Here is a 12,125-nt window from a genome sequence, read left to right as displayed (position 1 = left end):
TTTGAATCTTATTTTTATATGTAGAAACTTAATTTTTTTATTATTTAAAATATCGTAAATATAATAACATTACAAATATATATTTTTTAAAATATAATTAAATATATAATTATATGTTAAAATATAATTAAAAGATTTGTAATAATATATTATTGGTATAACTGGGATGTCTCATTGGGGATTGCTTGTGGCACTTAGGCTGTCACGCTCCATGTGACCATTAATTAGAGGTTGGGCTTTCTGGTTCAACAATCATTAATTCCATGTACTGTAATAATTGAAGCATTAAAAGAAGCTCCCCAATCCCAACATGAAAACCCACTACTGTGACTCTGACTCTGATACCAACTGTTTTCCACCTAAAACAAAGCACATTCATGACTTTCTTTGGTGGAAAATTGGATAGTGGGTAATGAAAAAGAATAAAACTAGGTTAACAAGGTGATTTGATTTGTGTTTGATTTAATTTAAAAATTTTAAATTTATGTTTGATAAGATTTTTTTAAATTTATTTGAATTTATCTTGAGTTGAATGAAGATAATTTTAAATTAGGCTATGATATCAAGTGAATTCTTACAAAGCTTAGTTTAATATTGTAATTAAAATAAAATAATGTTATTTTGATGTATTTTGATAAAAAATAATATTATTTTAGTTAATTTAAGTCGGACTTAAAGCACCGCCCATATTTGTTTTACTTCATGGGCGGGAAACATATTCTTCATAGGTGGAAAATCTACCTTATATTATTAGTTATGGTAATTTAAATTTAAATTTAAGATTTTGATTCTTTCTGATTAGCATGAGAAGAAAAATCTCTGATAAAAATAAGAAAAGAGAAAACAAATATTCTCGTAATAGATGATAGAAATACATATGTCTCATTTTTGTCTTTTTATATTAATATTTTTATTTAAAATATTAATATATTTTAATAGTTTTAAAGTATTTATATTTTATAAATTTATTTATGTTTTTATTGTGTATATTATATTATTTGTGATATTTAAAATAAAAAATTAATTTTAATTTTATTATTTAATATATTTATAATAGGTTTAAAAGAAAAAATTTCACGGGTATAAAAATGGAAAGGGAATTTTTTTTCTGCTAATAAGGGATCAGGAGAAAATTTTTTTATACAAACAGTAGATAAAGAGAAAATTTTTTCATGTGAATAAGAGACCGGGAGAAAATTCCTTTTGTTCGAGTGAGGGATAAAATAAAATTTTTTTTCCATAGAAAGAAGGCAAAATAAAATATTCAATATTGTCCCTTCTCTTTGGCGTCCCTACCTATTATAATTGATGCCATCTGATTGCTCCATATAATTATTTACTCGAATAAAAATAGTGTTATTGTGGAGCACATCAAAATCAATAGTCTAGAGGTGAAGACTGGATAAGGGAGTTGACGAAAGCGAAACAAGGCAATAAAAAAAGAGTAAAAAGTTTTGGGAAGAAACTCCAAAGAAATTAAAGTTTATTCAAGAATCTTTTGACATATCAAGGCATATGACGTCATTATATACATAAGATTTTTTCAATAATTAAATCTTCGAGCCACTATAATATATTAAAATCGAATCTCTACCTTATCTAATTTAATAATTATAAAATTATTTATTAATTAAAAATATTAATTATATAATAATATATATAAAAATAATCATTCTTATGTATTTGAAATAAATTTATATAATATCATCTATTAAAATATATATGTATTCTTTTTTATCTATTTTCTTTGGCATTATTCGATGTAAGATGGCTCTTTCGTACACGATATATCACAAACTTGTCATTTTGTATCAATTTCAAATCAAAACGATACCGTTTGCAGTTGGCGAACGAAGACACGATCAGACTTAAAAGAGCGACAAATTTGATCTCTTGTGCAGAGCCCATACAACGGCAAGTCCCATGGAGGCCATAGTTATGTACCCATCACCAGCAATTGGTCACCTGATCTCCATGGTTGAGTTAGCTAAGCTCATCCTCAACCATCGGCCGTCTCTTTCCATTCACATCATCATATTTGAGCCACCGTACGACGCCGGCTCCACCGCTACTTATATTAACAAAGTTTCTGCTACAATTCCTTCCATAATCTTCCACCGTCTCCCCACCATCACCCTCCCGCAATCACTCATCTCCTCTGCTAAAATCCCTGAAACACTCACCTTTGAAGTCTTACTCCTTAATAACCCTAATCTTGAACAAGCCCTTCTTTCCATCTCCAACAATTTCAACATCTTTGCATTTATCCCTGATTTCTTCTGCTACGCTGCTTTATCTGTCACTGCTAAACTCAATATCCCTACTTATGAATTCTTCACATCTGGTGCTGGCTGTCTCTCTCTTATGCTTTGCTTTCCCTCGATGCACAAAAACACAACAAAAAATTTCAAAGATATGGATGCCCTTCTTCATATTCCCGGCATCCCACCGATACCGGCCAAAGACGTGCCAACACCAATGCTTGAACGTGATGATAAGATCTATCAGTTCCTTTTAGATGCCTCAACTCTGTTGCCAAAGTCAGCTGGAATTATAGCCAACACTTTCGGGTCTCTTGAGCCAAGAGCTGTTAAAACACTGACAGACGAGCTAGGTAATCTGATTATTTTTGTTGTATATTATTTTTCAATTTTATAGAATTATGGCCTAATATTCATTCAATTCATAATAGGTGCTCCGGATGGCCCCCTTCCTCCGTGTCCACCTCTCTACTGCATCGGGCCACTGATTGTATCAGATAATCGTGTAGTTTCAGATGCAAGCCATGGTGGCGGCGACGGCGTTGGTGTTAGTTATAGTAAGCCGGAGTGTTTGACGTGGCTCGACAGACAGCCGAGCCAAAGTATTGTTTTTTTGTGCTTTGGAAGCTTAGGCCGGTTCTCTGTAGAACAGCTGAAGGAAATCGCTGTGGGGTTGGAGAGAAGTGGCGAAAGGTTTTTATGGGTGGTGAAGAATCCACCTCACTTTGACGAGGCCGATTTCAATTCGATTTTCCCAGCTGGGTTCTTGGATCGAACCAAGGAAAGAGGATTCATCGTCAAGTCCTGGGCTCCGCAAGTGGAGATTTTGAATCATGAATCGGTGGGTGGATTCGTGACTCACTGCGGGTGGAACTCGGTGCTTGAAGCGGTTTGTGCTGGTGTTCCGATGGTGGCATGGCCTCTCTACGCTGAGCAAAGATGCAACAGGATATTGCTGGTAGAAGAAATCAAAATCGCTTTACCGATGATGGAGTCGACTGAAAACGGGTTTGTCAGTTCAAGTGAAGTGGAGAAGCGAGTTAGAGAGTTGATGAACTCGAAGAAAGGTAACTCAGTTAGGAAAAAGACCGAGGCCATGAAAGATGAAGCAAAAGCAGCACAGAATGATGGCGGGTCCTCGTGTGTAGCCTTAATCAAATTGTTTGAGTCATGGAAGCCAAAATAATGAGTTCGTTATGGCTTGCTACATAACTCATTCTGTATTGGTGTTTGGAGTTCTATGGCTTCGGAATTTTAATTTTTTAATATACAATAAAAAAGACATTTATGATTTTGAATTAAAAAAAAAACATGTGACAACGTATTATTTATTTATTTAATTATATATTTGAAATATATCTATATATATAAAATATTATTCAGAAAGGAATTGTGTGGATTGTATTTTGTAGGAAGATGGTAAAATAATTTTTACATAGAGGGGGCGTTTGGTTTGGGTAATATTTTATTATCAAATTAGAAAGATTACTGAGTATAAATAATTACTATGTTTGATAAAATTTGATAGGTATAAATAATTATTATATTTGGTTAAAGGTAATAAAAAATTACTAGTAAATTATTTTACTTAAATACCCTTGAATATAATTATTTTTAAATATTTTTATATTATTTTTCATATTAATTAAAAATAAATTTATTTTTATTTCAAAAAATTAATAAATAATAATATAATTATAATAAAATCAAGATTATCTTGGTAATATTTAAATACCTAAGGTGAATGTGGTAATCAGATTACCACTTATATTATCTGCTACATTAACATTGGTAATAAAAGATTAATGTAATCTTTTATTACTGATAAACTAAATAAGGAAATAATAGATAATTACCATCTTTAAATACAGAAACCAAATGCCCGAGAGAGTAAATAACATTTTGCCAAGTAAGGTTTTGTCTAAAAACACTTTTTCACCTTTAATTGGCATCCATAACACTTTCTTATTTAAATTCAAATTTTGTTTTAAAAAACTAACGATATAAGAATAAAATTGTAATTATATCATAAAAATAATTTTTTCTCAATCTCAATTGTTTTAAACACAATAACTTAACTTTTAAAATAACTTAAAAACTCACAAATCATTTTATGAAAACTTTTCAAATCCTCGTATATTTTTAAATTAGTATATGCCCTAATACTTAAATATAATATTTACATCCATAATTTATTCATTTGTTCAATTTTTTAGGGTGTAATTATTATTATTTTTTTAATTTTGGGAGGGGAGTTGTAGGTTGATATTTCATAATTTTATAAAAGATCTCAAACTTTTTTTCTAAATTTTCCATCACCCCTAAAATTTTCAAAAAAGACCCCCAATACATTGAAAAATTATAGTTTACCCTTGCTAGACAATTGGACTTTTTATATAATTTGGATGTTAATTTCAAATATATATATATATATTTTTGTTAATTTAGAGTTATATTATAATTTAAAAAAATAAAATAGTAGAGATAAAAGTAGAAAATTCACTTTTGTAATACTATTGTTTTATCAATATAGTTTAATTTTGGGTGAAATTTTGTTAATTATCCTCGGTTTTGGACTACAAAATGTTACTTAAGTCAATTTGGGATGGAAAAATGCATAAAGGTCAAACCTTGGGTGGAAATATGTCATTTACCCTGTTATTCTCTATTTCTTTGAGGAAGGTATTAACATTAAAAAAAAATAAATAATTTTTTTACCAAAATCTTTTATGGTAGACATTCATAATATCAGTAATTTATGCTGTCATCTTCTTAAGATTTGGCGCAAATTTATGATCCTTTAATTTGAAAAAAACAATCATTTATTGTTGTGGTCTAAGTACCAAAATTATGTGCAAATTAAGCAATTCAATTGACTTGAACCGGATCAACCAACAGGTGATCAATCATGTAATGGGTAAATGCAAGCAAACTGTATATTCTCCTTAGAAAGGTTCAACAAGGACTTTCTTGTCAAATCCATTTACATTAAAAAAAGAAAAAGAAAAACCCCGATAGACTTATTGCCATCCAAGGTTTAATTCAATTGTTGAAGTAAGTCTCGTTAACTTTCGAAAATCTAAATATCCACATGTTATCTAATTTTTGTTAAAATTTTTAATTAGTTATGAAGGTAAAAAAATCATTTAACAAGTAATATTAAAAGAAATAAAATTTTATCTCATTTTTTTGTTTTAGTTTAAATACTAATAATTTCTCTATAACCTAAGCTTTAAAAGCTTATATTTTTCCTGTTAGAGTTTCATTCTTTTCCCTTTTTTATCTGATAACTGTTTTCTAATCGATCTCTTATATCTTCTTCTTTATTGGCGCTCCTACCTGCCTCCTAGACAAAGATAAATCAAAGAAGACAACATGCAACGAAAGGTAGATTCATCTCTACCTTTTGCCAAATTGACATGTGACAAAAGATGAATTGGATAGACATATCTATGCAATGGATCTTGATCGATCTTGGCGGCACGCAACAAAAGGCAGAAAGCAAAGTGTTGCATTTGTTAGTTGATATATGCAATAGGCAGATGCCAGGGACAAATTTGCCTTCTATTGCGTGTTGCCATCTTTGATTCATCTTTGTTCAAGATGGGAGGGAGTGTCAACAAAGAAGAAAGTATGGGAGGTCAGTTGGAGAACGGTCGTCGAAGAAGGAAGGTACAAGAAGGAAACTCTAGGGGGAAAATGTTAGTTTTTAAAATTTAGGTTGGAGGAAAATTATTAGTTTTTAAAACTAAGGTGAGAAAATTAGATAAAATTTTATTTCTTATAATATTACTAGTTAAATGATGTTTTTACCTTTATTATTAATTAAAAATTTTAATCGAAGTCGAATGATAAATAGGTATTTAGATTTTTAAAAGTTAATAAAGATTACTTAGCAATAGACGAAACCTTGGGTGAGAATAAGTCTTTTGGCAACAAACATAAAAGAACTTTAAATCGTGGCATATCAACAATTGATTTCAATCCCAATCACACAAAACCAACTAAATATGCAAATACAAGTATATGAGTGATGACCTTGTACATATCAACATTCAAATTTTAAGGATAAATTATGAAATAATATTTTCGAGTAAAGGAGGGTCCAAGTTCAATTTAAGTTCAACTTAGTTTGAAAGAGTCAAACTTAAATCTAAACTCAAATTTGACAAAGTATTCTCAGAAGTAGGATATAATGGGCTCCTCAAGATTCAAACAAAAGAAATCAATTTATATTCGTTTAGAAAACAACAATGAAGTAATGCTGAATAATAAATAATTAGAAACACATTTACAATTATGAAAATACTAATAGATTCAATTCACGGTATTTTTCTAACATTGTAAGTATCAAATATTTTTATATAAATAAAAAGTGTTTTCAAGTAATCAACATTTTCCAATTAGGGTTTGATTAAAAACATATATAAATAATATATATATATATATATATATATATATATATATTGTTATTTAAAATCTAATTTCTTTGGCGAAAAGTGAAATGTTTAAAGATATAATAATCATTTTTATTTTCTAAAATTTTTAAAAAATTAAAATAAAAAATCTTTTCTTTTTTCTTTTTCATTTTCTTACTTCCTTACCTTGCCATCGAAGCTCAAAACTCCACCCATTTTCAGCAGCTAGTCTCTCCCCAACAACACACCATCATCGCAACACCGTTCCACGTTCGCCCACCTAATCTTGTTGTCACCCGTAAACCAACAAGAACTTGGCAACGACAAGGAATAGAATGGTTCCAATGGAGACCTAAACGGGGCTTGAAATGATGAGCAAAGGCGCAATGAAGATGAGGCTGAGAATGTTAATGTATATATTAATTCCACAATATCGTTTGGGTGTTTGGCATTAATAATATTTGTATACATAGAAGATAGACTCAGTGTTAAGAAGTCATAGAAGTAACTATGAAAAAGACAGATCTAAAATTCCCATTCATGTTTGTAAAATAATTATCCAAAGGTTCTTAAAGCAGGTTGATTTGATTCAAACTGAATCAAGTTTTAAACTAGTTCAAGTTCAAATTCAAATTATACTTATAATACTTAGTTGAAAATTATTTGAATTGATATATAATGTTATTAGAAAGTTGCTATAGGGTGAAAAATATTATCAAATGAACAAATAAGTTGATTAAGAAATCAAACTTAATATGATTATTTTCTAATGATCACTAATCTATCAAAATTAAGGGTAAATTTAATTTGAATTGAGTTAAATTTAAAACTAATTTAAATTTGAATGTATTTATAATAACTGATCAAATTGATTTGAATTGAAATAATATAATAATCCATATATCTGAAAACGACACTAAACGGATTCATTTATTTAATTTCGTTTATCAATATATCAGCATTAAATGGAACTCATTTCAAGTGGGTGCCATCAAATGAGTCGGCCAATTTGGCCAAGGCAATACGAGATGACCCACCTTCCTTCATGGCCAACGCAGCTCTGTCTCTCATTGCTTTAACCCGCTCTCTCACGGCTTTTCCCTTATCCGACTCCATCAACTCACTCACTCGTTTCTCTAACTCGATTGCACTCACCAGCCCCTCCTCTGACGCGTCCACTGGCAAAGCAATCTTCATTTCCTCCACCAAGAAAGTTCTATTCATCTTTTGCTCTGCATACTGAGGCCAAGCCAACGTTGGCACCCCAGCACACACTGCTTCCAGAATTGAGTTCCAGCCACAATGAGTGACGAAACCACCTACTGAGTCGTGACTGAGTATAGCCTTCTGTGGAGCCCATGATTTCACTAAACATCCTCTATCTTTTGTTCTCTCTGAAAACCCTTCTGGTAGGAAACGATTCAATGCTTGGATCAGTTTCTGCTAATTTCTGAACTGTTTCATCATTTGGTGGTGGAGTACGAACCACCCACAAAAACTTGACTCCACTTCTCTCTAATCCATCTACAATTTCTTTTAACTGCACTGTATAAAACACCCCCATGCTTCCAAAGCATAAAAACAGTACGCTTTGACTCGGTTGAAGGCCTAGCCAACTCAGACACTCGGGATTTTCTTTACTTCCTTCCTCCTTTTCACTCACCAATGGGCCTATGAAATACACAGGTGGCGTGGAGTCGCCTAGTGCGCATTCTTTATTGGCCAATGCCCTGCAAGCCCTTTCTTCAAGCAATTCAAACGAGTTTACGATGAGCCCTGAAGATTTTGTCATGTTGTGGGCAGTATCCACGATGCACTGATGCACATACTTCTCACGATCAAGCATGAATTCTGGCATGTCTTTTGCTCGAATGGATGGTGAGCCAGGGACATCTATGTTCATATCGTCTAGATCTTTCAAGTTCTTGGTTAAGCTTCTATGAATCTTTGGGAAGTAAATGAAATAGGACAAGTTGTTTGCTCCAGAGGTAAAGTAATAGTAGGTTGCGATATTGAGACTCGATGAGACTTGGAACGAAGCGTTGCAAAAGAGATCAATAACAAAGGCTTTGATTTTTGAGCGATTGGAAATGGCCAACAGGGTTTCATGGAGATTAGGGTTATTGAGTTGACTAAGCTGGCAAACAACGGCTGGGAAATCCTTTGCAGAATAGAAAGCATTTTGAGGGAGAGCGACGGGTGGGAGGTAGTAGAAGGTGATGGAGGGTATGGTGGCGGAGATAGCCGCTATATAGTCTTGAGTTGCGGCGGCTTCGAACGGTGCAGTGGGGATAATAACGGAGATTGAGAAAGAAGGGTGGTTGGAAAGTATGAGTTTGCCTAGCTCAACCATGGAGACTAGGTGACCACTTCCAGGACAAGGATACAAAACAATGGCACCTTCCATATTATTACTAGTAATCTCTTGTTTCAAGAACAATACTAGGATGCCTATGTTTGCTCGTTTCTAAATCAACTCTGCTTAAATAGAGTTTGTCGAGCTGATCCATCAGGATTCACACTAAGCTTAAACAAGACTTAATTTGAAATTAATTCCAATAAAAAAGGTTAATTTAAATGTGACGAATTGTAATTAAAACTCAGTTAAAATATAATTTAGCTTTATATTAGTTTAACTGTAAAACATAAAATATACGGATTTGCTTTGGAAGTCGGTTAAAATATCAGGATTTGTACTTTGCGTTGCGGTGAAGACACTCAATCAAAGTCTCCTGCTTCTCACACGGAAGTTCGTTTATATGACTCCAATTATCTTCTAGAAAGACTTCTGTGATATTTTATAAGGATATAGAAATTTTTACCTTAATTTAGATTTGCGTATATATTTATATTATATTTTAAATATTTTTATTACTTTATTTATTAAAATATTTAAATTGTTTTTATCTTTAATTTTGATAAACTGAAATAAAACAGTAGTATTATTTTTTTTTTAATACATTATAGAGAGAAAGTATATATAGATATTTAATATCAATATTTGAAACAAGATTTTCATATATATTAGATAAAATTAAGTGAATTTAAAATTTTTAAATTAAATATACTAGATTTTTTTGTTAAAAAAATATTTTTTTTATACCGTAGAGATTATTTCTTCATTAAAAAATTAAAGAAAAAAAGAGACGATATTTTTTTTTATATGTATGAGTTATATTAAGGAGATATTTTAAAAAATAAAATATTATTATAACATTTTTATTTACATTTTGATATGTGTGATATATTCATATACATGGTTAAAAAAAAAAAGAAAAAAATTTCAATTCCCCTATTTTTAATAAAACAACTTTCTGACTATTAGATGACAATAAACCTTCCATCGGTATCTTTTTTGGCTAGTAGTTGATGCATTGACGTGCTTTGTTATGGAAAAATGTGATTAAATTTTTTTTATATATTTTTATTAAATAATTATTTTAATTTTAATATTTATTTTAAAAATTAATAAATAAATAAATATTTAAATTTTAAAAAATTGGAGAGAAGAAGACCTTTGACCGTAAATGGAAGTTTATTATAAGGGAAATTTTAAAAACTAGGCAAAATTAAAGGGGTCTAAGCGAAATTGCCCAAAAAATTCAGGTTTAAGCAAAAATGCCCATGTTTTGTGAAATGACGAAACTGCCCCCATATATAAACACAGCAAATTTTCACTGTGTAATTCAAAGAAAATTCGAATTTTTTCCACATCCCACGGCAATCCCACGGCGAACGTCATTTCCGCCAATTTTCTTGCTTTTCGGCAACCGAAAATAGAAAATAATGTTATTACATCTCCCGTAATCTTGTTTGGATCAAGTTATTGCTCATATTATTGCGATTTGATTGAGAATTTTGGGTTTGAAATTTTAGGGTTTACGGTTTGAATAATGCTTAAAATGTTTCAATTTTTGGTTGTTTTTGTTGAATTGATTGAGGGGTTTTATGTTATACAATATGTAGAATTGATTTATGTGAAAATCGGAGATCGAAACGACCAAAAATTGGCCGAAATTGGCTGCCGAATGGAACGGCAGTCTGCCGTGGGAACGGAATTTCCCACGGCAGGACGAATTCTCCCACGGCAGTTTAATGAACAATGGGTTGTGGGGGGTAAACTGGCTTTTTTAAAACATTGGGGTGTCGGGGAAATCCTTAGCCCACGTCGGGTTTTTTTGAAATTTCGCACGTTGTCGTGGGAAAAGCGAAATTACGAACCTGCCCCCCTTTATATACAAAGCAAATTTTCCCACGGCAGCTCTGATTTTACTGTTCTTTTCCACGAAAAATCGCAAAAATTTCCTCCTCCCACGTCAATCCCACGGCGAAGGTCATTTCCGTCGATTTTGGAGCTTCCCGGCAACCGAAAATGGCAAAGAAGGTTAGTATATCTCCCGTAATCTTGTTTGGATCAATTTATTGTTGATATAATTGAGATTTGAATGAGAATTTTGGGTTTGAAATTCTAGGGTTTACGCTTTGAATATTGCTTAAAATGTTTGGATTTTTGGTTGTTTTTGTTGAATTGATTGAGGGGTTTTATATTATAGAAAGTGTAGATTTGATTTATGCAAAAATCGGAGGTCAAAACGACCAAAAATTGGCCGAAATTGGCTGAAATGTGGATCGGCAGTCTGCCGTGGGAACGGAATTTCCCACGGCAGAACGAAATTTCCCACGGCAGCGTGCTTTTCCTGCTTAGTTGGGGGGTAAATTGGGTTTTTTAAAATCTTGGAGAGCTTGATGAGATTCATTACAACAAAGGGGGTTTTATGAGAATTTTGGATATAACATTGGACCTTTTTAATTAAAGAATTTTCATTTGGGGTTAAATGGAAATTTTTCTCATCCACGGTTTCTGATCGTGTAGTTTTCGAAATTTATATCCGTTTTTTCTGTTTTAGGTTTTTCTATATGTATTTTTCAAATTTCAAATTTGATTTTTCAAATTTTGGTGTTTTTTGACACAACTTACGATGTAACGACGTCATTTCAATTTCGTTTTTCCGAATTCGAATTTCAGTTTCGTTTTTTTGGATTTCATCATTTTAGGTTATATCGATTCGTATTTTCACGATATTCGAATGATTTTCCAAGTATCATCACTTTAAAGTATTTCAACGTATAGAATTCGAATTTCAGTTTCGTTTTTTCGGATTTCACCATTTTAGGTTATATCGATTCGTATTTCACGATTTCCGAATGAATTTTCGAGTATCGTCACTTTGAGGTATTTCAACGTATTGAATTCGAATTGCAACTCCGTTTTTTCGAATTTCATCATTTCAGGATATATCGAATCGTATTTTCATGATCTCCGAACGATTTTTTAATTATCGTCACTTTAAGGTATTTCAACGTATATAATTTGAATTTCATTTCCGTTTTTTCGAATTTAACCATTTTAGGATATATCGATTCGTATTTTCACGATTTTCGAATG

General features: G+C 31.5%; 1 protein-coding gene and 1 pseudogene across 1 annotated transcript; one reads left to right on the top strand and one right to left on the bottom strand.

Annotated features, from left to right (window-relative positions):
- The first annotated feature begins 1,829 nt into the window (after positions 1-1,829).
- Positions 1,830-3,601, top strand: LOC123197980 (UDP-glycosyltransferase 88A1-like). The gene is made up of 2 exons (XM_044612530.1): positions 1,830-2,614; positions 2,693-3,601. The coding sequence occupies exons 1-2, from the start codon at positions 1,924-1,926 to the stop codon at positions 3,445-3,447; spliced, it is 1,446 nt and encodes a 481-aa protein (XP_044468465.1). The 5' UTR covers positions 1,830-1,923; the 3' UTR covers positions 3,448-3,601.
- Positions 3,602-7,651: 4,050 nt separating this feature from the next.
- Positions 7,652-9,094, bottom strand: LOC123198041 (annotated as a pseudogene).
- Positions 9,095-12,125: the final 3,031 nt, after the last annotated feature.

The sequence above is a fragment of the Mangifera indica genome, chromosome 15 (genome assembly GCF_011075055.1).
Source record: "Mangifera indica cultivar Alphonso chromosome 15, CATAS_Mindica_2.1, whole genome shotgun sequence".
Lineage (NCBI taxonomy): Eukaryota > Viridiplantae > Streptophyta > Magnoliopsida > Sapindales > Anacardiaceae > Mangifera > Mangifera indica.
This window is presented reverse-complemented; position numbering and strand designations above follow the sequence as displayed.

Excerpts from the sequence above, each read along its gene's own strand:
- LOC123197980 (XM_044612530.1), top strand. The coding sequence starts at position 1,924 with ATGGAGGCCATAGTTATGTACCCATCACCAGCAATTGGTCACCTGATC. Across the intron at positions 2,615-2,692 it reads AACACTGACAGACGAGCTAG|GTGCTCCGGATGGCCCCCTT; the intron begins GTAATCTGATTA and ends AATTCATAATAG.